At 28.8% G+C, this 26586-nt stretch overlaps 1 protein-coding gene across 2 annotated transcripts in view; it reads right to left on the bottom strand.

Annotated features, from left to right (window-relative positions):
- ci (transcriptional activator cubitus interruptus) overlaps positions 1 to 26586 on the bottom strand; it is a 752653-nt gene that overhangs the window by 85244 nt on the left and 640823 nt on the right. For both annotated transcript variants that reach the window (XM_075375510.1, XM_075375509.1), the window contains one exon: positions 1432 to 1574. In XM_075375510.1, coding sequence (XP_075231625.1) covers positions 1432 to 1574 — 143 coding nt within the window. The remainder of the gene's footprint in view (positions 1 to 1431; positions 1575 to 26586) is intronic.

The raw sequence follows: 26586 nt of genomic DNA, 5'->3' as shown, positions 1-26586 counted from the left end.
TAAATAAAGTTCTTTGAGGGATTTCAATCTAACCCCTCTCTCCGTTTCATTTTTTTTTATATTCAAATTTACTTATGATTCCGGTAAAATTAAACATTACGGCAAAAATAAAACCATAAAAAAGTTCAACAAATAATCCAAATTTTTAAAATTTATTAAGTTTTATGGAAAAATTAATAATTAAAAACGTGATTAACGGAAGACTAGTTCTCGAAGCAGTCTCAGCCTTTTATTCTTTGTAATTTATCTTTTCTGAATTCAAAAGACGGAACACCTATAAAAAATAAAAGTCACGTTCAGTGAAAAATTTGCTGAGAACAAAAAAGCATCTTTCAGAAAACGGGAAGAATTTAAAAACAAGCTCCAGGAAATCACAGAGGAGATAACTAAAGAAGTATGGAAGTCTAGAAGCAAACGAAATTGGTTGTACCATGAAAGTGTCCAACTTGTAGAGGAATGAAGAAAAGTGAAGGCATCACCGATCATTTCTCGGTACATTACCGGAGATTACCAGCTTAAATCCAGAGATCGTATCGTCGTGATAAAAATTCATACATAAAAAAAAGGAATAAAAGATTAAAATTGGATTATTTAAAAGATAAGGAAAAATTTATAAAAAAAAAATGGAGAAATAATTTTTTTACAGGTGATGATGGGCCAACGCGTCTTGCATGGTTCTATATGGTGTAGAATTTTTATGAAGAATATTATTGAAGTTATACGAAAGAATTTTGATGTTATACGATCAAATGGTACTATATTATAATATAGTAATGGAAGATAAACAGTTTTATGTTATACGTATAACATAAAACTGATTTTATAGTATCAAATAATTTTTTATTTATTTGAATACTTTAAATGTTTATCTTAATATTGAGTTTAATTTTTCCTAATTTCTTTATTTATATTGTATTAAAAATTAGTTTAGTACTGAAAAGTTTTTATGTCTACTTACATTTTTTGTTTCATAAAAAAAACGATATTTCTAATTACATTTTATCGTTATTTAAGCAGGCATAATTTTTTTTAACTTGTTTACGCAATTTTAACTGATAATTAACGTTGTTATTTATTAAAATGATTTTTAAAAGTCCTTTTAATAATAAAAACTAATAACTGTTATTGAGAAATAATTAAAATTGTAGACTTTGGACATTTTATCTGAGTTTGTAGCTAGAATTGTTAATTTTTCCATAAATATGATATTTTTTAAAATTTTTATTATTACTTATAATTTTATTCTAAAATTTGGTAATTCTCTTGTAGCTGTACCTCAAAACTTAAGAATCTTCGAAGCTTCTTTTATGAAAAGTTTTTTCTTTAATTCATTACATTACTTCGTGGTACACTCTATATAAACAAAACGTCGATAAAATTAGTAAAATTGTTTTATAATACTTTTTTTATAATATTTAATATTAAAATTACCGTGTAATGAAGATGTCGGGCTCGCGTGCTGCAATGAAGAATAGAGTTCCATGTAAGGATTCCGGTAAGCAGGATGGAACTCAGCTTGGGGGTGCGGCGGAGGAGGCACGACACCCCCACGCCTTGTCACCGATCCAGTCAACCTGTATAAACAAAAAAAATGTTTTATTAATTTTCTAAAAAAAGTAGAATAAATAAAAACATCAATAGGTTAACCAATTCCTAAATTTTATTTTTAGATAATTATAAATATCTATTTATAATAGATATTTTACTGTAATAATATAATAATATTTTATATAATATTTTACTGTATAATTCTTTTATTACTGTATAATAAAATAATATATCAGGGGTTAATACGCTGTCGCCCTACGTGCGTAGCGGCTCTGTCTTTCACCCCGAGTTCGAATCCCGTTCAGGCATGGCATTTTCACACACGCTACAAATCTTTAATCTCATCTTCTGAAGCGATATCTAACGGTGATCCCAGAGGTAAAAAAAAGGAAGGGGTTAATACGCAATTTATGAATGAATTATAAAATCTTTCAGATTTGAAATTATGTAACCTCTATCATGTTACGTCAATAGTAACCCATTTATATATGTCATGTTATACCAAAATCGTCTAGGAAGTTATATGAATAAAAACGTTCGACCGGTAAAAATTTCGTCAAAGCATAGAAATAAACAAAAATATCTATAAAAAAAGTTCCTTAAAAATACTGTTGAACTTTATGAAATATCTTCCATAACTTTATAAAATGGATATTAAATAACATAAAATTTAATTTTTTTATAAAGGAAGAAGTATAGCAGAAAAAAGTTTCATAATATGTTTTTGCTAACCGGCCACCGTAGCGTGAGTGGTAGCGTCTCTGTCTTTCATCCGGAGTCCGGGGTTCGAATACCGGTCGGGCATGGCATTTTCAAAAAAAAGAAAAAGACAAAGATATTTTTGTGAGATTATAGAAAAAAATTTTGAAATTTATTATTGTGAAGAGTGTATATTAAATCGGAACTTAAAAAAGGTTAAACCAAATTTATTTCTAAATATTTACTATGTGTGTACGTTTTACATGAACTGCAAATGCTAAGTGGAAGATCGAAATTTTTATGTAAGTTTTATTAAAAAATTGTTACGGTTGTAGGATGTAAGGGGTATACCGAAATAAAAGACTGTCACTAGATAAGGAATCTTGGAGAGCTGCATCAAACCAGTCAAATGACTGAACACAAAAATTTTTTACAGTAGATTTTATGATGGTAATTCTAAATAAAATGGTTTCACTAAGAAAACTGACTACCATCTTAGGTCCATATTATTACAGTTTTAAAAATGGATGGACAAAATTGGAATGAAAATATTTTAATTTCTTTAAAATTGTATGTAATGGATAGAAAGTAATATCTTTAAAATTTTCCATACTGTATTTTGTTTACAGATGCAGTTTTGTTTGTACATTGCAACATAGTGATGACATAAATGTTGTTAATGTTAATACAGTGTAACATTTTAAATTTGAATGTGTAACAGAAGTGTTCAAAAATAGATCTAAATATAAAATAATAGTAATGCGTTTTAAAATTAAAACAGAAAAGAGCATATACATCTCGCGAGTAATATGTTTAACAAAGAACTTAAAACAAATGTAAATGAAGTTCACTAATAAAATTAATACAAAAATATTTTTATATTTTATTAAAACTTTGGTAAATATATATATGTTCTAATAAGTTTTTTAGGAAGCACGGTTTTAGTAGCTAATATTTTGTTTTAAATACGGACACGTGTTGTTTTAAAGAATAAAGTAGTTGTTATGGGATGAGGAAATGACACGATCAAAGATACCGACATCGATGTAAAGGGTTAAACGGATTCAAATAAAAGGGTTTCGAAAAAGGGGAGAGGACAGAAAAAGGAATGTTTAAATAGTCAATGAACGCATATCAAACTATTTTTTCTTCAACAGTTTCCCTTAGGTGTGCCTAAAAGACAAAGAGAGTAAACTATATCACTCTTAGAAAGCTACAAAGTTAAAAAAAAGAGGGAGATATGTTCAATTTCAGTGTAATAAAACATTAAATAAGAACCCTGATGAATTGTCGGTAAGTGTTTTCTTAAATAAAAGAAGTGGGGTAAAAAGGAAGATAAGTAAAGAATACTTTATTGGTAGAGTAGTGCCGCTAAGCGATACAAATACAAATACACATTTACACACATATACATCATCTAATAAACTGGCTTCTGTTTGTACACATTTTTACAACCAAACTATAAAATTCTGTATAACGTAGGATGATATATCTTAGAGTTTATTACTGGTTATTGCCGCTTCGTGCTGTTAGATTTGTCTATTGCATTCCTTCCTTGTAAGTTCTCAACAAAAAAAAAAAAAACATAAATAATATAAAGCTTTTACTATCATTTGGGATTCGAATTAATAAATTATTGAAGAGCAAATAATTTTAATTTAGTATTAAATTTTGATCTTTTTAATATTGATTAGAGTTTATGTAAGCATAAAATAACGATAGTGGTTGTTTACAAGGTGTTTAATATTGATTTATAAATGATAATTAAATAAATATTACACACACATATATGGAAATATGCAAACAGAAATATATGAATATAAAATATTTTCTACGTTAATAGTTGTCGTATTCTGGGAAAAAGGTTTTAAAAAAAAATATTATTTGATCTGATATTGGCAATCTGAGTCGGAGATTTCTATTACTAGTTTTTAAGATGATTTTACGCTTTCGATTAGGATTGCCTAAAATAACGAATTTTGTATTTTTACTTTTATTCCATAAAAGCTGGTAAAAGTCATTTTATAAGTAAGTTTTGATTTGATAAATACTGTTTTTTTTTTTTAAATTAATATTTATTTTATTGTTTTATAGTGTTCATTTTTCTACCAACTTTTACTTTTATTTTCCTGGCATCATAATTCTAGAGCTGGGCTACAAGAAAAATGGTAGTCAAAAAATGGGATATGGATTATTTTTTCGACATTTTATAATCCAAGAACCCAAAACACAAAAATGGGGGGGGGGGTTACGTACGTATATACGTGCGTTGGTATGTTTTAAGTTTAATAACTTTGACTGGATTAACCGATTTTGATGAAATTTGGTACACAGGCTAGTGTATATGGAGCAATTTGTTGGGAAAAATTTGGGGTTAATATCTCCAAGGAGTGGAGTATATTGTTTCTTTAGAGTCAACCTTTTTAAAATTTTTTAAATATAATTCCACTTTATATTAAACTCAGTACACATGCGTACATGCTTATCTTACCATTAAAAGAAAAAAATACCTCAAAATTCTTTTTTACAAATCAAAAACACCTGTCTTTTTAATTATTGTATATTCTTTAACAGATTTTTTTAATGTTTTCCTAAGTATAATAGTAAAGAAAGTGTCACAAAAAAATACTATGGATCAATATTGGGGGTGGGGTACTCGATCAAAGTTTAAAAATATAATTTTTTGGAATTTTTTTAAATTTTTTTCATGTATCCATTATTTTTCCATTATATAAGAATAAATAACCAACGCCAGGAAAGTATGACAACTTTATTGTCAGTTTTTTCTTCAGTACCTACTAATAATAGTTGTTAAATTATCATTTGGTTTCAATATGTGTTTATTTTTTAAGTTGAATCTTCTGTAAACAATTATTTATATTTTTCTTGTAATAATGTACTCGCATTTTTATTTGTAAATCGTACAGTTCTTTTTTCTCACTACCAAGTATTTAATAAAAAAAATAAAAAAAATCCAAAAAAAATCGCTGTTTAAATTTAAATAAAATTTAATTTATTATTTGCTTAATTAAAAAAAAATTATTGAACTAAATTCTTTTTTATTTTCATACTTATTTTAATCAGATCATCAAGTAATATAATATATCCAATATTGCAATGGAATCCTAATTAAAAATTTTCCCATCAATGTCACTGTATCGTACATGATCAAAGTAATATACCGAACCATTAAAAGGTAGTTATCCAGTGATCATATTGGAGTAATATGATATGACATGATGAATCCATGCCTTAACTAGATATGCCCGGATCGAAAACAATAAGGGTGACTTCTTCGGAGCGGAAGTCTGTCCTCCAGTCATATTTTCTGTGACAATGCGAGTATTATTTCTTAAACATTTTTCTCGTCAACGGCGAGAGTAAGATTTCATTATCGGATTTAAATATATTATTTATTTATATAGTAATAGAATAAGCCAAATAATACTTATTATGATAGATAATAATGAATTTTGTAGCGAGTGAAAATTACCATGGCCGATCTAGATTCGAAAACAGGAACCCCAAAAATAGAGACAGAGTCGCTACCACCCCTCTGTAGAAATTTATTTATTTTTAAGAGGAATTTCGGGTTGATAGAAAAAACAGAGGAGAGCATTAAAAAAAATAAATAGAAACAATCCTAAGTTAAATTCCCGAGAGAAATTTCAGGGTAATTCGAAATTAAAAAGGGGTGAGTCAAGTTGACTCATTTATCAATTCTTTACAATTATGCTCCAGAAAAAAAGGTAATGAACAAGAAATTATAATTTATTGGATGAAACAGAAAAAATAGGTTCCAAAAAGAACAGTTTGATTGTACACTGACGTTCACAGACGATTTGATCATACCAGCAAAAGACGTAAAAATTCAAGTGGAAACATTAAAAGAAGCAGTGAAAAAAGCAGGATTATCGGTATTCTTTAAGAAAAGAGAGTTCAAGATGATCATAAAAAATGAACTAGAAAGAAAACATTGAAAAATCAAAAAAAACTGAAAAATTCAAGTATTTCACCAAAATCATACAACCGAATGGTTTATTTACATAAAGAAGTAAACGAAGTAAAAAAAAAACCCATTTCGGCACGCCGGAAGGCGGAGGTAGATTTCACCGGTGCTAAGTAGGGGATAAGAAAGATTTCCACCTTAAAGTTAAAAAAAACTTTACTCAATACTACAATGATAGCACGTGAAAAAAGTTTTACTTGTTTAGCATAAAAGCTCCATCTTTTTACAATTCCAGCAACATTTTGGTTATCCCTTGCCGTAAGGATTGGTCATATCAAAAATAGTTTTAAACAAAACTTTTAGGTAATTTTTAGAGGACTAACGACCATTTTAAATCGATTCGATACTCTGCTTATTAAGGGAGGTATGAATTTTTTTGTTTTCGAAGGCCCATTTTTTTCACCTCCGGGCCAATGGTTGGTGATATCAAAAAACTTTACTAAGATGAGTTTTGGGCCCTTATCCAAAGAATAGTAGGAACTTTAATCGAATTCGATATTTTATAGCAATATTTTGCTTTTTCGAAAAAGCCCCTCTCCACTACCAACTCCATGGACCAATTTTGCCCATTAACGAATTCGAACGATATTTTGAATCGTTATATTTTATGTATCAATTTGAAAGTGATTGGCGCAAAATTACGGCAGTTATCATGTCCACAAGAAAGTGATATATATATATATATATATATTTATAAAAATTGACGGTGGTTTTGGGGTCTGGAGGATGAGAAACGCGAAGATATAACAATATTTTCCGGAAGTCGGATATTAGTACCCATTACTAGTAGGTAGCTTTTTTATGAAATCTACCTAAAAACAACTAGCCTATCAGTTAACTAAAACATGTTCAAAAAAGCTACTTCAATAAAATAAAAAAAAATCGGTATTACAAATCTTTGATCAGATTTAAAATTCTCTTGGCACTTGAATGTTTGACTCTAAATAAAATAGAAGAAATAAAAAAACTGAAAAAAAGAATTCTGAGAAACATTTTCTAGAAACAAGAAAACTTGGAAATAAATGGAAACTTAGGAAACAAAAGAAATTCTACAAGGAAACAAAGAAATTATAAGGAAAGGGAGTACGAATTTCTACGGAAACTTGATGAATGCGTATCCAGATAAACTGACATAAAGTTTTAACTATTTCATTAAGGAATAACAGAAAATGGATTACAGAGCTTAAACAGGACTTGAAAGACAAGAAAATAAAAATAAAAGAAATACTGGATATTGAAATTAAAAAAATAAATAAATTGTGAGCTATTCCAAGAAAATCTCCAACCGGCCTCCGTGGCGCGAGTGGTAGCGTCTCGGCCTTTTATCCGGAGGTCCCGGGTTCGAATTTCAGTCAGGCATGGCATTTTCACTCACCAAAAAAAATTTCATTCATCTCATCTTTTGAAGTAATACCTAACGGTGGTCCCGGAGGTTAAAAAAAAATCTCCGAAAAGAATGAGGAACTATTTGGACAGAAGGAAGAAGGTATTGAGGTATTAATGGAATTATGGAAGAAAACGACACACAACAAAAATTAAAGTGCAGAGTTATTTCTCGTGATCCAATTGGCCAAATTCAAAAATGAAAATGATTATATCATTTTCTTTTTATTTTAGATCTGAAAACCAAGTATAATTAAACATTTTGCTAAATTATTGTTTCCCACTAATTATTCATATATCGTTACTCTTATTACAGACAAAAACCTTATTCTTATACTGATTTTGGTTGAGATATATATATATTTTAATAATTAATTTTAAGAGTTTTGATCACAAAAATGGCTTAATTATAAAGTATAAACTTGTGTGATTACGCATGTAAGCGCAAATGAATTTTATTTTTTATCACAGGGTTTGAAAGATCTTCCTATAACAAATCAATATTTATCGAAAAGCGTTTAAAACTGAAAAAAATAGAACTGAAAAAATGGGTTTTAAAATTGTCGTTAATTTACTTTATTTTACTTCAATTGTTATGTTAATACATACGAAATTATTTCCTTTTCTTTAACAGTTTTACCGCATAATTTTACACATACCATACTACTTTTTTCCACGAGTATACTATTTACTCTTATTAGGTGTGTAAAAGTACTGCATTATATTGTCTTTATTCTACTGATGAAAGAATGTAGATGGCCGGCTTCTTTAAGTAGGTTATAAGCTATAAGAACAAATAAAACTAAACTAGAAAATAATTCTGTTCATCTACAAACAATATATAGTCTACATACATACAGTCTATATATATATATTTTTTTTTTTTCATATATTATTATTTTCATTATAAGTTAATCTACTGTAACTCTTACACATTATAAATAGAAATATTTATTTAAAGTTCAAAATAATTTTTTTTGTTACGTTAAAAAGCAAATAAACAATGAACGTTATGTAATTTAAATACTTTTATATAATGACCTCTGGACCTAACATCATTAATATTATATTAATTTAAACAAAAAATCACATATTTATTTAATAAAATTGTAAATTATACCGTATTATAAACAATTTAAAGAGCAAATTTATATCGATTCGATATATATATATATATATATATATATATATATATATAGTATTATTAGTATTATTATGCTTATGCTTATATATTATTATGCTTAGTATTATTTTGCTTAGTGCCATGATTGTAACTTACCTGAACAAAACGTACAAGTTTTAATCGGAACAATAAGCATGCCATGACAGGTTCACTAAATAAAGGGAGGAGTGAAGTGGTTTCTCACAGTTTTTTGGTTTCTCATTGTTTGTTCAAAGATTGTTTGACAGGTTTACTAAATAAAGGGAGGAGTGAAGTGGTTTCTCACAGTTTTATGAGAAATGGAAATTATTAGCGTAAAAAATGGAAATGAAAAATGCCATACTTGACCGGAATTCGAACCCAGAACCTCCGGATGAAAGGCCGAGACGCTACCACTCTCGAATATACTGTTGTACAACAGTACTTTAAAATTAACTGAATGCAGGTGATATTCAGTCTTAGTACGTTCATCTCAAAGATTGTTTGTCTGTGTGTGAATGTATATATATATCTATATATATAAAAACGAATGTTTGTCTGTCTGTATTATGCCTTTCTAAAGCGTTCATCCAGTATCGATGAAACTATGGGGATTGGTTGGACGCATGCCAGGGAAGGTTTCTGAATTAGTTTGGACCCGCTAGGTCGCGCTGGCGTAGAGATATTTCGAAAAATTGTATTTATAGTCCGATTTGCCTCATATTCAGAATACATGTTACTTACATGGAAAGAATTATCTCTGCAAAAAGTGAACCCGCTAGATGGTGCGGGGGTTGAGATATTTAGAAAAAATATATTTATGGACTGATTTGCCATATTCAGAATATAAATATTAGTTACGTGAAAAGAAATATTTTTGCAAAAACTATACCCGCTAGGTGGGACCGATGTCGAGATATTTACGAAACAAACAAATATACAAACTGACTTTTTCATTCTACATATAAATGCATGTTCGTATGTGTGTCCGCTAAAGACCAAAAAACTAATGGACCGATTTACGCGCGGGCAAAATGGAAAAATGGAAAACGGAGAAAAGGGGAAAAGGTGGAAAGAGAAAAGGGGAAAACGGGAAAGGGTAAAAAGGAAACAGAGAGATGGGCGAGGGAGAAGGGTGAAAGGGAGAAGTTGGAAAGGGAAAAGCGGAAGGAGAATAAGTGAAAGGTAAAATTTGTGAAGTTCAGTTTTTTAATTTTTTTAATCATATTTTCAATTGTGTTCATTTAAACTCTCTCTCCTACTAACTCTCACTCTCACCCTCTCTCTCTGTCTCTCTCTCTCTCTCTCTCTCTCTCTCTCTCTCTCTCTCTCTCTATATATATATATATATATATAGCAATAGCGAAGCATTGCTAGTATATATATATATATATATATATATATATATATATATATATATATATATACACATACAGATACATATATATATCTGTATGCATAAAAGGAAAAGGTGACTCATTTTAATCATCAAATTATTTCTGTAGGTACAATGCAGATATACTACGTTATAAGACGGAAGGAACTGACTCGTCAGTAAGCGATAAAATGTTGCATGCAGTAGAAAAAAGAAGTCATAATAACCGGTATGTCACTAAAATCGATGTAATTATAAACAATAAACATACTGTATTTATTTATTAACAGCATACCAAACCAAACAAGAGACAAGGTTTTGATCATTATATCCGATATGTCGTTACATCCGATGTCACTATAAACATTACTTACTTATATATTGTTTTTTCTTTTTAGAGTCACCAATCAGTCGACTGGTTCCATATTATTCTCAATTCTTTTTCGTTTTGTTCCAATCTTTTAACTTAAACATGTTTATTACATCATATATCCTCGATAATCTGCTTCAAATATTCGAATATTTTCTTCTTTATTACTTTTATCTTCTATACGGCTGCGTATATGTATAACTCACCGGACTATTCTAGTAGATAACTCGTCATCGCACATCAGTTGTTTAATAAATTTGTTAGGAAATCGCAAGTTTTAAAATTTAAATCTTAGTAAAAATTAAATGTTTTTAACGGATTTGAATACTAGACAGTGTATATCGATCGAGTGGTTGGGATTCAATTAGTCATACGTCTCAGGAATCGTCGACTTCAGTCTGTACAATATTACATCTCATATATACCACCCTTTTCTCGTTGGGCGTGAGGGGAGTTGCTTATTTTTCACTAATAGATCATATTGCAACGTACACTCTAGGAAAAAAAATGTCTGTTGGAAAAGTAAAAATAAAAACTTAAATAATAAAAAAACATATGGCATACATGACATTGTTTCGGTATATAATAAATTGATATTATTAAGTACGTTTGTATATAAAAAAAATCATAGAAAGATGTCTGCGAGGCATTCGACTCTAGAAGCAGCTCCTCGCAGTAGCTTTAGATATTTAAAAAGCCTATGAGGTGGTTTGAAAGGTGAGGATAATCCTTATCTTACAGAACAGTATTACCGTAAATATGTTGAACTTTGTGGTTAATTTTCTGAGCAAACGCTCGATCCGTGTTATGGCTAATGGGATACTCTCTCTTTTTCTGTCTAGCCTTCGGAACCACCATAATAAAGTATTACTTTAGAGGATGAATGAGGGTGATACATATGAATGTAAATGAAGTGTAGCCTTGTACAGTCTCAGGTCGACCATACCTCCCAGATGTGTGGTTAATTGAAACCCAACCACCAAAAAACACCGATATTCACGATCTAGTATTCAAATCCGTATAAAAGCAACTGCGTTTACTAGGATTTGAACCTTAGAACTTTCGACTTCAAAATCAGCTGATTTGCGATGACACCGATTTGCGATGAGTACACCGCTAGAACAACCTGGTGGGTTTCTAATGAGTACTTTCAAAAATCTTTGAAATTAAAAATGGAGATCTACAGAGATCTGTTCCAAGTGTGATACTTTTCTTGATGGCTACAAATGGGGCAGCAGATGTGATCACTCCGCCGGTGAAAAAAACATCTTTGCTGACGCCATCACTCTCAGCTGTAGAGGCAAGAAAATTGAAACTACTAGGGAAACAATACAGAATTCACTGAACTTATTATAAAGATGGTCACACAGTAGTGGCTTCAAATTGTTAGTAACTAAGTTAAGATTTATTGTTTTCTCTAGGCAGTTTTTTCTGTTTTTGTTTCCGTAGGGGGAGGAAAAGGTTCTACCAGCGGTGGGCTCTCCCAGGCCCGCACTGTCTTATCACCCAGACACATTACTATACGAATCTAGATGACCGGGAAGCATCCCCAGGGGACGATCGATGAGCGACGACTCCTAGTGACCCTCAGAAGCTCTTGACCACCCGTCATCGAACTTCATGTCTCTATCGGTCCGCATCTCCTCTGTTTGTCGTCACCTCTCCTCATTGGTCTTCTCTCCTTCTCTCCTCATTGTTGCGATCGTAGTCAAGTCACATCCCCTCGATTATATTGTTGGCCCTCCTCCCCATCTTAATTCTTGAGCACTATTCTTAAGTCGCGCCTTAAGAATAGTGGAAAAGAACACCACAATAGGGCAAAAGAACACCACATGCTCTGCTGTGTTCAGTCCGCCGCAATCATGACAGCGACTTGTATGGAATCTGCACATCCTGTACAGATAGTTCCGGAAATATTCGTGTTCAGACAGGTACTAGGTGAATCCGCTGCCTGTGTTATCATGCTTTTGCTCCACCCAGTTTCTGACATCGCTTATGAGCCCATAGGTCCACCTTCCTTTGTCCGAATTCCGCCATCTGTTACGCCAAGCCATGTAGAGACCGTCAGTTTCTAACTTTTTGTCCCAATCGGCCACTGTTGAAGCTCTCATTTCCGCTTGTAAGTCTATCGGCGGCACCCCAGCTATATCCGATGCCGCCTCGGCGCTGATCGTACGATACCCCGCGATGATACGTATATTTAGCCTATGTTGTTGCATAACCAAACGCCTCACGTTCCTGGCCTTTGACAACGCTCTCAGCCATACAGGAACTCAATATAACACTACCAAAAAGTGCACACTGATCAAAAGTTTCTTCTTCTGCGTTTGAGGATCCTTATTCCTCATGATTTTACTAAGCGTCTGCACCACATTTTCTTCCTTTCTCGCCGCCTCCAACATATATAGTAAAGGACCGGTGATTTTCCACATGCCAAAATACTTCGCGGATGTGTTAGGGTGGACCATCGTGTTTCCCAGTCTAAAATGCACTGGATGTAGTCTGTATCTCCCAGCCATAATAACCACTTGTCTTCAGCGAGCCGTAGACAATGTCTAAGGCTCACTTTTGATGAAAAGCTGACTTTCTCGACTCACATTAAGTACACTAAGGCTGAATGTCTGAGGAGAATTAAATCATATCATCCTGTAACTGGGGTGCTGACAAACGCATCATTCTGAACATGTAGAAGCCTTGTTTTGTAGAAGCTGGAATACAGATCTATCTGCGACTCTGCGAAAGAAAAAAATTAGGGGCTTACTAGACTCCTTGCACAATACTTGCATTTGAATACCCATAGGAGCGTTTGCCGCAATCTTTATACCTAGTTTATTAACGGAATCCAATGGACTCTAAATTAATATTTAGATTATAATTGCATTAAACAAAAAATATAAAAATCTGTTTTAGAATTTAAACTAAGCATTCCAATTAAAATATTGAAATAAACTGTTAAAATCTTTTTAATAATATTAAAGATTTTTCTCTTAAATACAAATTTAAGTGGACCGAAAAAAACATCTGATGTGGACATCACATGACTTCCTTGTACGCCTATTAAATTACATATACACATTTTTTTTTTAAATGAAAAGTGCATAAAATTTTATTTCATTAATAGCTTCTGATATTTTTTTATTTTATTAATATTGAATTATTATTTATCGTAATAATTTTACAATTAGAGGATAATAATTATTAATAAATCAATATATTTAAATTAATAAAAAATTAAAAAAAAGGACATGAAGTCTGATTCGATCCGATGTGGTCTGTGAAGATAACTTGGAACTAATGAAAAGAAATACCGCTTATGATATATCATTGGAAAGCTTTCAATCAGGGTTTATTATTGCAGTTAAGAAAAAGTCCAAAATAAATTGTTTTAGATTTTGGGTTTTTTTGGTTCAGTCGATTGCAATCAAAAAGGTAGGTACACAGTTAGATGTTACAGCAGTCCTAAATCCAGAATTTCAACATTCTATGGCTAATCGTTTTTGAGTTATGCGAGATACGTACGTACAGACGTCACGCCGAAACTAGCCAAAATGAATTCAGGGATGGTTAAAATGGATATTTCCGTTGAAATCTAAAAACCAACATTTTTCACAGTCACAGTACTTCCTTTACTTCATACAAGGAAGTAAAAACACCGGACGAAAATGTAATTAATGAAAAAGTAATATTTGAAAAGAGATTGCATTATGTAGTTTAATATATTTATTTAAATTTTAAGAGACACAATAATTCCCTTTGGAAATAGATTGTAATAGGAGCAGAATAAGTCATTTCATATTAGTGATTCAGATGGTATACATACCTCTCTATAATTTTAGTACTTTAAACTATAATTAAAACTTACGTATAAAAAGTATTCTGTTGAAGTACAGACGTTTGCAAAAAAGCTAAACATAAAAAAAGAAAGTGTAACAAACTAATTTCGTAAATAAAAAAAAATCTCTTTGTTTTTCTGCAGGAGAAAGTGAAATCCTAATAATCCAAATAAATGACCTCAAACGTACAACGTTTTATATTCATCATTATTATAATATCTATCTGTAAAAGTTAAATTAAAATTGATGGAATAATTTCCAAGAATAATTTGTTTTTTTGAAAGTTTATCTTTTGTCGGGTCCGTATATACTTAGATTGTAAATTCAGTACAGGATGAAGATTTTGCCTATTTAAGGTCATATTTTTTTTAGGCACATTTGCTGAAAATTAAAAAATAACAAAATTTGCAAAATCTCACCTTCACCCTCAAAAAAATGCTCTAAACTACTGCTATGTTATGATGTTACAGGTGAATTAGTATAATAAATAAATTAATAATATCTAAAGTGAAAAAAGTAACTCGGTCTAGCTGGGTCACGAACTCGATCGCCCGATTGAGTCGGGATCTGATGCGTTAAGCTTCGCGGCTACATCAGTCTGTTGACACTACAAGCAAAATTTTTTCTATGTAAGTTGTAAAATTGTATTAGTTTAGTTATTGCCCATCGCCACCACTACCGTCACATCCGCGCGAATTAAAAACGGTATTCACGCGCGCTTTAATTAGAAAAAAAATTATATTTAAAATAAAATAATAAATATTTTAAATACTAATATTAATATTTATATTAATATTAATAATGCGTGTGAGCCATCCATCAGAAACAACCCGCAGTTGTAAGACTTTTCCGGGAAAAGCCGCGTTCCGGAAAAGTCCTACAACTGAGTAGTCAGCTTTTACACAAGTAAAATTAAATAAGATTACTTCCCTATTTTAAAATAAATCAAACTATAAAATCTATTGTACGATATAAAAAATATTGAAAAATGAGTCGGTGCAAAGCTTGAAAAAACAAAAAATTATTAAATTCTTATATTAGATTGATATTCCTTACCTTAATAATTTTTTTCGAAATGTAGAAGTAAAACACGAATTTACTTCGTACAAATCCAATTTCTCTCTATAATTTAACTTCCCCTCAAAATTATAAACTTTCATAATACAATTTAAAAAAAAATTAAAACATATTTTGGAATTTTTAAAAATAAAATTTTACAAAATTATTTAAGTATGATTCATTATATTCTTTAATAATAAATAAAAATATTAGATAAAAGAATATATTAATAAAAAAACATGATTTGCAATTTTTTCTCTTCGTAGTTACTGTACTATTCAATTCTTCCATTCTCCCCATTATAGAATGTAATTCAAGTGATATTTACGTATATGCATATGTATAAGTGTATTCATACAACACTTCTCGATTATACATTTTATATTATGTTGCATACATTATATATATATATATATATATATACACATGTATTTTTATTGCCTAATTTTGTACAAATACTCAAATCATAAAATACTATTTTTATGTTCGTTTTTAGTAATTTTTTCAACAGAAAATGGACTGGTTAGAATATATATATATATGTGTATAAAATAACTAAGAAAACCAGTTTCAGATTAAGTGTAATATAGTGGTTAAAATCCTTCTACATATTCCACGATACCTAATATATAATATAAAGCGGGTGATTTACATGTTTAAAACATTATGTGACGTTTACTAACTACCTTTAGCCCCTATATCACTGAAAATTTGACGTAAACGAATTTATTTTTTGTATTCGTGGGAAAAGTCTTAATTAAAAAATATAAAAAAATTTTAATATTTAAATTATTTTATTACCACATTAAAAATTGTTATTTTTCGTATTTAATTTGATTATAACAGTAATATAATAACGTTTATAAGTTATGATAGGTATTAATACTTTAAAAGAACAGGCCAAAATCATTTATAAGTTCAAAAAATGTTCGGGTGTAACCTAAGAACAAATAATTCTAAAGTGTAGCTAAATGAGCGCAACTAGATAAATTCATCCGTAGAATGTTTTAAGTTTAAATCTAATTGATAAAATTAAATATTTAAAAAAAAAAGAATTTTTTTTCACAATTTACCTATTTTCAACGAAGAAAAATCTCATTTTAACAATTTTTATTAAAACTTAAATTTATACATAACATCGTGATGATCCTCTCTTTTTCTGTTACTGCTTCTGTTTATAACCTATGTGTTTTTATTAAAAAAATGTTGACAAGTTGTTATGCTTTTCTGGTATTGGTTATTTATTCTTATATGACGGAAAAATAATTTATACGTGAAAAAAGTTTAAAAAAATTATATTTTTAAACTTTGAATGGCTTCTTCACCCCAAAAATATCCCCCAAAGTATTTTTTCTGCCCACTTTCACTGTTATTATGCTTAGGAAGACAAAAAAAATTCGATTAAAAATATACAATAAATAAAAAGATAGTTTTTTATTTTTGGGAAAGGAAGAGAATTTAGGGACAATTTAAAAAAAATGGTAAGATAAGCATGTAAGCATGTACTAAGCTTAATGTAAACTGGGGGTTATTTCCCAAAATTTTTAGAATATTGACTTTCAAAATACTATCTACTCCACTCCATAGAGATACTGACCCCCCAAACGTTTACTAACAGATTGCCCCATATACACGAGTTTCTGTACAGAATTTCATCAAAATCGGTTTATCCATTCAAAAGTTATTAAGCTTCAAACATGCCAACACATGCGCGTACGTACGAATATTAATCTCACCTTTTTTTATTTTTTGGAGTCCCTGGGTCTTGAAATATGGGAGAAATACAAAAAAACCCATACCCCCCCCATTGTTTGACTGATCATCATACCAGGATAACTCTAGAAATATAATGCCAGGAAATTAAATATTAATATTATTTTAATTTTATTATTTAATCAATTTTCTTCAGACTTTTTCAAGTTAATTTTGTTGATATAATTTTAAATCGAAAAAGTCAATAAAAAATAAAGTAAAATTTTATATATTTTTTTATTAATTTTTGTCAAAATTCATATTTATGTTATAGAATTAATAAAATTGAACAAGTATTTATTATCTACGGGTTGTGGAAAACTGAGAAAAAACTCACTCAGTTTTTAATAGTTAGAGAATTGATTTCTCTTATACAGGTCGTGAAAAGTTATACAAGAATGGGATTAAGATATACAAAAATTATTTCTCTTTCAAACTAAACTTATTTTACAAAACATTTGTTAAGATTTCATTAATGGTTGCAGATAAAATTTCTTATGCAAAATTTATAGAAGGCTATATTTAGGTAGATTAATAAATTATTCCATAAATGTTGTACATTACGCTAGTATACATTAGATTCTTCCTCTTACTCCTTAAAACGTTTTACAATGTACGTAATGTTACGTTTTAAATTAAAATGTACTTGTATTGGCATGTTTAAAGCTAAATAACGTGTGATTGGAAAAATCGATAATGTTCAGAGATTCATGAACACTGAATGATTTGTTGGTAAAATTTTTGGGTCAATATCTTTAAGAAGTTGGAAGAATTTATGAGGGTTAATTTATTAAAATTTTTCCCTCTTTATATTAAGATCAATTTTTTTTTTACGTTTTACTTTCCTTTCCTGGCATCATAGTTTTAGATAGCACATATTTTAGATAGCTATAGTGCTTTAGTAGCATAGCATTTTATTTATACGGTAATCAGTAAAACAAATGGGGTGTAAATTTTTTGCATTTCTTGACATTTAATGACCCAAGAACCCAAAAAACAAAAAAAAAGTTGGAGGTAATGTTCGTATGTATGCACTTGTATTAGCATATTTAAAGCTAAATAACGTGTGACTGGAAAAATCTATTTTGATGAAATTTTGTACAGAGATTCATGAACATTGAATGGTTTGTTGGTAAACTTTTGGGTCAATATCTTTAAGGAGTGGAAAGAATTTATGAGGGTTAATTTATTAACATTTTTCCCTCTTTATATTAAGATCAATTTAAAAAAAAAATGTTTTCCTATGTATAGTAAAAGTGTAAACAGCTCAAAAAAAAAAAAATAAAAATAAAAATACTTTAGGGATAATACTTTAGGGATGATAGAGAGCCCATTAAAGTTTAAAAATATTGATCTTTTGAAATGTCTAAATTATTTTTTTGTCTATTTAAATTTCTTTTAATATTAAAGGTTGAATAATAAATCTTTAATAATAATACTTCAATAAAATTTCATCATAAATCACCCCCTACCACCACCAAAAAAGATATCTTAGGTAACGTTTTTAATGGTTGTACATGTTTTAGTGGAATTTTAAAATATTTTCCTATTTAACACAGCAAACGTAGAAAAAAATGAAGGTTATTTTGGCGCTGGGGATTAGAAAATACAAACAAAAAAAAAATTTTTTTTATTTTTCAACTTTTTTTTGTTTATTTAAACATATACCAGTTAACAATAAAACTTCATCACCGCAGTAATATAAAAATCTTTGTTTTGTTTTCGCAATTTATTCTGTTTATATAGTAAACTAAATTTGAAAAAAAAAACAAATTTCCAGTTATTCGCAGCATTGATCGTGGCATAAAATATATTTTTTTTTTATAAAACAAAGCACAAATTTAATACTTGTACGGTTTAAGATGATAATGGTTTCACCTGAATTAATTAGAAGCGGATTCGATGGGTTCTTTATACGCATATGCTATATAAAATCACCGTAGAGAAACTCATAAAATATATGTTATGAACCAGCAGACTGTACAAAGATAGTTCGAAGATCAGTTTAGTATTGATTAACTAACTTTAGATTAGTTTAAATTCATGAGTTTGTACATTAAAAGCTATAAGTATAACATGCATAAAGTTGAAATATATTTTGATTTACTCGAATAAAATACATATTTAAATACACCAAACGAAATTTTCAAAAAATTAAATCTTTTTTTTAAATATATACATATTACTTAATATTGCCGAATTTTTTATTTTTTTAAACATATTTGTTTGAAAAGCTAGTACAACGTTTTATAAATTTCCGTAATAGAGATAAATAAATTTTAAGTGGATTTATCAATTATTAAAATATCTTAATTGAAAGATTTTAAAATTATTTTTCTCTATTACGGGAATTTATAAAACGTTATACTAGCATTTCAAACAAATATCATGTTTAAAGAAATAACAAATTAGAATATTCGGCAGTATTAAGTAATATGTATATATTTAAAACGTACAAAATAAAATTTATATATATTATTTGATAAGCTAAACATAATGGTGACATTTTATGCCAGTAACATAAAAACACGTGAATACAACAGGTAGATAACAATATATATATATATAAAACGAGCTGTTATATACCATCGACAGTGACAGACATTTGGTAACTTAAAGGAGTTTGATTGACCAACATTCCTTCACTTAATTTTTATATATAAAGGAAAAAAATTGCTGGTAATAACTATAAAACAAAAAAAGGCCGAAATAAGATTAAAATAAAGAAAAAATTTCCTGGTATTCATCCAATCTAAATTTCCATCCAGTAAACAAAACTCGTTTCAAAAAGTCGGCAGAGACTAATCAGCACTAATATAGATTCATTCTTCTCGTGTGTGTGTGTGTGTGTGTGTGTGTGTGTGTGTGTGTGTTTGTGTATATATATATATATATTTATTTATTTATATATAAAGAAAGAACTAAAGAATACACGAAGAGATAAAGGAATCTATATTTCTTTCAACATAGTATAAAGAACCGCGTCGTTCGGGATACAAAACTCATTCCTATCGTCATTATAATCGTTTATTTTGTTGTATCAAAATGAATTTTAATTATATTAACAGTACAGGTCTGTATAACATATATTCATAAACCAGAGAGAAAATTTTTCATCTTGTCATCATCGTTTTATGCACAATAGTCGATCAGTTTATCAAAACAACTAAACCACTTGCACACACAAAAAAAATGTATATATATATATATATATATATTAATAATCCAAAAAAATTAATTGTATCTTTTGAATGTAGTTAACACTATTATATTAGCTATTCAATAAACATTTAAAAAATTAATTAATTCTTGTTTTATATAGGAAAAAATTAACTTATTGTCATAAAACTCATTCCAAAATGGTAACTTTTATTTAATTATAATAAAAACTTATTAAAAAGTTTTAGCAAAAAAATAAAAATATAAATAAATTAAAAAAAAACTCTTACATAGTTCTGCGCAAGAATACCAACTTTTCATTATTTTAGTAAATAAATAAACAATCAAGAAGCAAACTAAAAAAAAAATACTATACACAAATAATAATAAAAAAAAAAATTAAAATACAGTAACAAGAAAATCTGTATAATAAAAGACAATCTTCGTTTTGTGTGTGCCTTAATAACTCAAAAACTGCTTAACCGATTTCGCTGATAACTTTACAATTTATTATCATTTGTCCCAGAAGTGTTCACATGTTATTACTACAATGATAATGAACTACATAATTGTCTGAGGAAGTCGATATTGACATATACAATAATCGATGTAGACGATATCTCTCGATATATACAACGACATTAAATTTAGTAAAATAGTTTTAGGTTATTTATTTATATTTTTTTTAAATAATTTATACAGTAGTAAGATTGGTATGGTTTGAACTATGGTAAACATTCTGGCAATAGCGAAGCATTGCCGGGTCTACTACTGAGTAATAAATAATAGTTTTGACGCCTCACTATTTCGTAGTCGGAAACGCATTAATTTTCAAAGTACAACGCACTGCATACGTTTGGTATGCTGTACGTTGTACTGAATACGAAACAACCAAACATCAAGTTTTGATTCACTCACCAATGTGACTTTCTGTATAAGCGCGTATGAAAAATACACCAATACATATTCAACACAACCTCAAATTTTTATTTGTCCTTAAATTGAGCGTAACTCAAGAAAAACTCAACGACTCTTCGTAAAATCTTTACATGTCTAACTTTAAATACACTACTACAATATATCTAAATTTCAATGAAATTAATTTAGTGGTTTTGAAGATTTTTAAACAACACAATTTTATACTTTGGCCTATCGTATATAAGGAAACCCCAATCTAAGTAAATAGTAAAAGGTTTTTAAAATGGTAAATGGTAAAGGTTTTCGTACTTCTCAAATCTCAAAGCGTAAAGAAAATTAATTTTCATTTCCCATTCCCATTATATGACTAAAAGAAATACTGTACTTTTCTTCGAAAAGTCGGTAAAAAGAAAGAAATTAAAGAATTATTTAACTATACTTAAGAGTTATGTTTAATTGAGAAGTTAATCTACTTTGAATTATATATACCGAACATAAGATGATAATAATTTGTTATTAAAATTATAAACTATACATTGGTAGGATATTGAAATTCAAAAAATTTCAAAATCCAAACAAATTTGGATTTTTGGCTTGAAAATCCAAAGAATTTGGATTTTGGACTTTTTCTTAAGTGCTCATTGAGAGCTTTTCAACGACATATCATAAGTGGTACATATTTTCATTAGTTCCAGAGTTATAGCCAAGTAAAATTTTAATTAATGAAATATCTGGATCTTAAAAGGGGAAGGCACATCGGTTCGAATCCAACATCAACTCCTTTTTTTTAACTTAAATTTATCGATTTATTAATAATTATTAATCTCTTCTTATAAAAAAAATAATAATTGAATAAAACAATTTTTAAAAAATGAAAAAAATATCTTGTTATTAATAAAATAAATTTTTTTGTACTTCTCATTTTAAAAAAATGTATTATGCAATTTAATAGGCGTACAAGGAAATCATGTAGTCTCCACGTCATATTTTTAGCATTTACACGTAATATTATTAGAAAGAAGTTATTAAAATAATAAAATTATGTTTTAAAATAGCAAATTTAACTAATCACTGATATTAAAAATTTTAATTGGCAAAGTCTTCTTGATTACTATGGGATATTATACAACACCTCCATAACTGATTTCATAAAACTGATTATCAGCAATTTAAATTTGTTTTTATCTCTCTTTTTTCTGTTTAGCCTTTGGAACCACCGTGAGGTATTACTTCAGAGGATGAATGAGGATGAATGTATGAATGTAAATGAAGTGTAGTCTTGTACCCATGCCTGAGATGTGTGGTTAATTGAAATCCAACCACCAAAGAACACCGGTATCCACGATCTAGTATTCAAATCCGTATAAAAGTAACTGCGTTTACTAGGATTTGAACCTTAGAACTCTTGACTTCGAAATCAGCTGATTTGCAGTGTAGAGTTAACCACTAGACTAGCCCGGTGGGCTTTGTTCTTATCTTTATGTTTCGGTGGGTGGTAGTACAGATAGTGTAGTACAGGTAGTACAGTTAGGTGGAACCAATAATTGCTGAGAAATATGTTAGGGAATTCTTTCTTGTTCTTATCTTGTTATTTTTTATTAAAAAAAATACATTTTCCATAATTTATTCATAAGAAAATAGCTATGTTATGTGTAAAACAGAACTTGATTTACGATAATGATTTAGTTTTTAGTGACAAAATTTAATTGTAACTCGAAGACCTTCGGTTATACGTAGATATTAAACATCAGAAAAACTGAAAGTTATCAGAATCTCTTTGCACATCATAATTTTATACGGTTTAAATATTAAGCTCAACGCTATATTAAACGATCTATATTCTGCTTTTTCTTTATTAATTTGTTGTTGTATTACGAGGTAATCAGAAGAACATAAAAATGAACTAATCATTTGTAAGCAAAAATTGAAGTAATCTTTAATTTCTAAATTGATTCTTATTTTTTGTTTAATGAGTTGACGACAATTAGTAAAACTTTCATTTGAGTTAGTTATGTATTATTTTATCCTATGTCCTATAATTCTGCTTTGTGTATATTTCCTATTAAACGGGTGCTCTTTCTGTCATTAAATTTAGTATCCTTAATAGAAGTCGTCAATAAAAAAAAAAAAATTAAAAAGATTGCGTAAAAAAAAAATTATTTAAGTATAGAATTTAAAATAGTTAATTAAAAACTGATGTATATTAGTAGAAAATGCTAATGAAAAAAATAAACATTCGTCATATAAGAAAAGCTTGTAGATTTATTTCCTAAAATGATTTAAGATTATTATCTACTTTAAAAAAATTATTTTTCTTAATTAACGCAAATAATTTCTTGATGTTTGATGAAAATATAAAACAGTAGAAATGTATGTTTTTACATTCGTTTTGTAACTCTTTATTTCTATTCGAACACATTTTCTCAAAAGAAAAGGAACCTTAAATTGCTAAATAGTATAATAGAGGACACAAACAAGTGAAATAATAATGATAATAATGAATGAAAGAATACTGTATTAATAGTAAAAGAAAAGAAAAGAATGAGGGATGTAAAGAGATAAAGACAGGAAAAAAGGGAAGTAAGTATATCTTGGACGTACCGGAAATGCGGGCGTTGCGTTGACAATGCAGTGTGCTCCGGTATACGAGTACAGTTTCCGATACGAGTCTGACGGAATTGTGATGGGGAGTAAGAGACTGCACATGTGTTAATAGGCACAAAAATAGCTTAACAACATCCTTGCCATGTTCTTTATAGAATAGAAGTCATTGAATCCTTCAAATGAGATGCGCTAAAAGTATACTGTATACTCAGACAAGTTTTAGATTAATAAACATTTAGCGTTTATTAAGAAATATTGATAAAATATTGCAAAAAAATATTTCTTAAATTCCACAGTAAGCAGATAGAATTATTTTCAACATTTTTTAATGTTGAAAAAATTGATTAAAACTGAAGCATTTTATTTTTTGTATACGTTTGAATATTAAAATGTTTTTTTAATTAATTTTCTAAATTCTATTTGTAGAAATTGCATTATTTATTACAGATAATAACAAGGATATATTAAATATAATTAGGAATGGTTCTGATTATTGAGAATACTAAAAAAATTCATTAACAAAATTGTTGATTTTCTTTAACATTAAATTTTTACTGTAGAATAATTTATAATACTTTCGTATGAAAATATACAATTTTATTTAACTAAAAAGAAAAGTCTAATGTGGGCACCACATGACTTCCTTGTTCGCCTATTAAATTACATACATGCATTTTTTCTAAATGAAAAGTATATAAAATTTTATTTCATTAATCATTTCTGATATTTTTTTGTATATTTTTTTTATTGTTACTATTGAATTATTATTTATCGTCATTTCTTTATTCAAGAAGAGGTTACTATTTATTAATAAATCAATGTATTTAAATTAAAAAAAAAAAAATAATAAGAAAAAAGGAGATGAAGTCGGATTCGAACCGATATCCCTTTCCCTAGATCCAAAACTTTCATTTGGCTATAACTCTTGAACCAATTAAAATTTGTACCATTTATGGTATATCGTTGAAAAGTTCTCAATGAGGGCTTTTTACTAGAGTTAAGAAAAAGTCCAAAATCCATTTTTTTTTTTGATTTTCGACTTTTTGGACACTTTTGGTTTAGTCGATTGCAATGAAAAGGGGAGGTGCATAGCTATGCACCTCCCCTTTTACTAAAGGGGAGGTGCATATTATCTAGCTAGATATTACAACAGTCCTAAATCCAAAATTTCAACATGTTAATGCTAATCGTTTTTGAGTTATGCGAAATACATACATGCCGAAACTAGTCAAAATAGATATTTTCATTGAAATCTGAAAACCGAAATTTTTCACAATCATAAAACTTCCTTTACTTCGTAAAAGGAAGAAAAAACAACAGTTTTACTGGTTTGACTTAAAAAACAACAGAATGTCTAAACATCGTAAAACAATAAAGATTATTGAAGACACTGAACGGGTAAAAATAAGCATCTTTTTCTTTATTTTTGCTAAAAATGTCTTTAAAGAAAAAAATAATCGTTTTAGAAGCAGAAAATGTCGAAAGAAGTAAGCTAATAATGAGAGCAGAAGAAAAAGAAGAGGAGTGACAACAGAAATGATGATAAAGAGGTGAGGGGTAAGTAAGAGGTGAAAGATATATGTTGCCAGAAGGGGATCAAGAAAAAGAGAATATTTTAGAGATGTAAAAGTAAAAAAAGAGTGGAAAAATAAGGAGTGGTTAAGGAAGAGAAGCTAAAGAACTAGAATGATAAAGGAGAATAAGAGAAAAAGAAAAGTTGATCACCTTCTTGTGATAACTGCCATTATTTTCCGCCAATCAGTTTAAAATTTATAAATAAAATATAACGACCAAAAATATCGGTCGAGTTCGTTAATGGGCTAAATCGGACCATTGGGGTGGAAATGGGAGGGACCTTTTTGAAAAAAACAAAATATCGCTGTAACTTTCTTATTAAGTAGAATATCGAATTCTTTACTACTATTCTTTAGATACGGACCTAAAACTTATCCAAGTAAAGTTTTTTGATATCACCAACCATTGGCCCAGGGGGTGGGAAAAATGTTTCGAAGACAAAAAAAAAATCATAGCTCCCTTAATAGGCATAGTATCGAATCGTTTAAAGTTTTCGTTAGTCCTCTAAACATTACCTAAAACCTTTGTCTGAAACAATTTTTGATATGACCAATCCTTACGGCAAGGGATGACCAAAATGTTGCTGGAACTGTAAAAAGATGGGGCTTGTATGCTAAACATGTGAAACTTTTTTACACATGAAACCATTGTCGTATTAAGTAAATTTAAAGTTTTTCTTAACTTTAAAGTGGAAATATTTTTTATCCCCTACTTAGCATCGGTGAAATCTACCTCCCCCTTCCGGCGGGCCGAATGGGATTTTTTCGATTTAAAGGACCTTTAAATGATATTTTTTTATAATAATTTTCTAGAACTTAGTTAAAAAAAAAAAAACTAGGAAAAGCTAAGAATAACAGAAACCAATCGGAACTTAATTGTGGCAATTAACAATTATTACTTAACAATAGTTACGTAACAATTACACCAATAGTTAATAGATAAACAAACCCAATATATTTTAAATATTGTTCTTTTCTACTGTAATTTTTTCTGTCGAAATTTTTGAACTATTGTGCACGGAATAGGCACGCTGGAAAATTATTTTCTAGCGTTATTAATAAATAACTTGTAACTCGAAAACCGAATATTTATTAAGGCAGAAACTATTTTTTTATTTAACAAATGTATTTATGAGCTTTTAAAATTACTTCTAATTAATTA

Source organism: Lycorma delicatula, chromosome 9 (genome assembly GCF_047948215.1).
Source record: "Lycorma delicatula isolate Av1 chromosome 9, ASM4794821v1, whole genome shotgun sequence".
Classification (NCBI taxonomy): domain Eukaryota; kingdom Metazoa; phylum Arthropoda; class Insecta; order Hemiptera; family Fulgoridae; genus Lycorma; species Lycorma delicatula.
Note: the sequence above shows the minus strand (reverse complement) of the source record. Positions and strands in the feature narration are given on the sequence as shown.